The 1,843-nt window shown below is 53.9% G+C and overlaps 1 protein-coding gene across 1 annotated transcript; it reads left to right on the top strand.

Annotated features, from left to right (window-relative positions):
- Nucleotides 1-787: 787 nt before the first annotated feature.
- Nucleotides 788-1,435, top strand: LOC309546810 (uncharacterized protein; the record flags this gene model as incomplete). Its single annotated transcript, XM_082246496.1, has 1 exon — nt 788-1,435. One exon carries the CDS (start codon nt 788-790, stop codon nt 1,433-1,435), a length of 648 nt encoding a protein of 215 aa, XP_082102622.1.
- Nucleotides 1,436-1,843: the final 408 nt, after the last annotated feature.

The following is a 1,843-nucleotide window of genomic DNA, read 5'->3' as shown; positions in this document are numbered from 1 at the left end:
CTGGATAGCGGGGATCCTGAGGTTCGGTGGGTGGTTTTTATTTTCTGGCGCGACAGTTTGAGAAGGGTGGGTCAGCGTCTGCTGTGGCTCGCAAGTTGGCCGGCCTGGCCTTCTTGTTTAAGTTGCAGGGTAGTCACGATTTTACGAAGGACTTCGTTGTTCGGCAAGCTCTGAAGGGGTATGGGCGGGCCCATCGCCGTAAGGACGGTAGGCTCCCTGTATCCTTTCCCCTCTTGCAGGATATTTCCGCTACATTGGGTACGCTGTGTTTTTCTGCTTATGAAGTCCTTTTTTTTCGGGCAGCATTCTGCCTGGCGTTTTTTGGGGCCTTTCGGATTGGGGAATTGGTGAGCCCCTCTAAGGTGTTTCGGGGGGCCTGTTGGCGCAGGATGTGTCCTGCCGGGGGGAGGAAGTTCATATTTTGCTCCGTCGGTCCAAAACGGATCAGTTGGGTAGGGGCGTGCGGGTCCGGTTGTTTGCAATGCCGGCATCGCCTTTGTGCCCGGTTAGCGAGTGCTTTTTTGGCCATCCGGCCGCAGGTGGGTGGCTCGTTTTTAGTGCATGCTGATGGGGCTTCCTTGTCCAGATATCAATTCATCGGGGTGTTCCGTAAGTGTTTGAGGGTCTTGGGTTTGGATGCGAAATGCTATGCCTCACACTCCTTTCGCATTGGGGTGGCCACGGAGGTTGGATGAGGATGCGGTTAAGCGCATTGGTAGGTGGGATTCGAAGAGGTTTTCGTTGTATGTTCATCCTCATCTGTTGTGATTGTCGTTGGGGATTTGGTATGCGCGTCTGTGTTTGTACAAGGAACCTGCGGGGGGTTTGCCTTTTGTTTCTTTCAGGTGAACCGTGCCTCGTCTGGATATTGGGACACTCCTATGTGTTTTGGGGTGCCAGGCGAGCAGATGTCCGTCCCGGTGGTAGACAGCTAGGATTTACCAGACAGGAAGCCTGCGTCCGCTGGCTGGGGGTGCCGGGTATGATGTGGAGCAGAGTGGTGCCTGAGGTCTATAAAATTGCTCGGTGGGACAGGCATCCGGATGTGCTGGTGCTTCATGTGGGGGGTAATGATATGGCGGTTAGATTCATGCAGGAACTTATACGGGACATAAAATTGGATTTCCTGCGTCTCTGTGTGTCCTTCCCGGACCTGATCATCGTCTGGTCTGACATAGTCGCCCGTACTTCCTGGCGTTTGGCCAGGTCGGTGGAGCGTGTCAACAGGGCCCGCATAAAAGTTAACAAAGCGGTGGGGAAATTTGTCTGTCGCAATGGTGGTGTGGTCATTAGGCACCTGGAGTTGGAGGTTGAGACCTGGAGGTACTTGCGGGGCGATGGGCACCTAAATGCCGTGGAGACTGACCTGTGGGCTCTGGGGTTGCAGGACGGTATACAGAGGGCGTTGGGGGTGTGGAGGGGCACTCAAGGGTAAGGTTTCACCCTTGGCGTGCGGTGTCGTCTTTTTGTTGGTCTTTGCTGGCAGGGGCAAAAACCTTTAAGTCAAGATAATGGTTCGGGACCCACTGGTGGTAGGTCCCTCTGGTGCGTTCCAGTTGAGGTCAGTTTGACTGGAAGGAAACATGGGTACACTGCGGGTAGAGTGTTGTCTCAGAGCTGGAGTTTTGCGGCTGGAGGCCTAGTATGTTTAAGTGGGCCCGCAGTGTAGTATTTATCTGAACATTAAAATGGGGGGCCTCAAAGACCAACAAAAGCTTTAACTGTTTTTTGACATTTCTGTTTTAACCGGTTGCCGACTGCGCACAGTATATTTACTGCGGCAGTCGGCCCCGGCCAGGCAGAGTGACGTAGGTCTACGTCGCTCGCCTGTCACTCCTTCTAG

This window comes from Pelophylax lessonae (assembly GCF_965119305.1).
Source record: "Pelophylax lessonae genome assembly, chromosome: 1".
In the NCBI taxonomy this organism is placed as follows: domain Eukaryota; kingdom Metazoa; phylum Chordata; class Amphibia; order Anura; family Ranidae; genus Pelophylax; species Pelophylax lessonae.
Note: the sequence above shows the minus strand (reverse complement) of the source record. Positions and strands in the feature narration are given on the sequence as shown.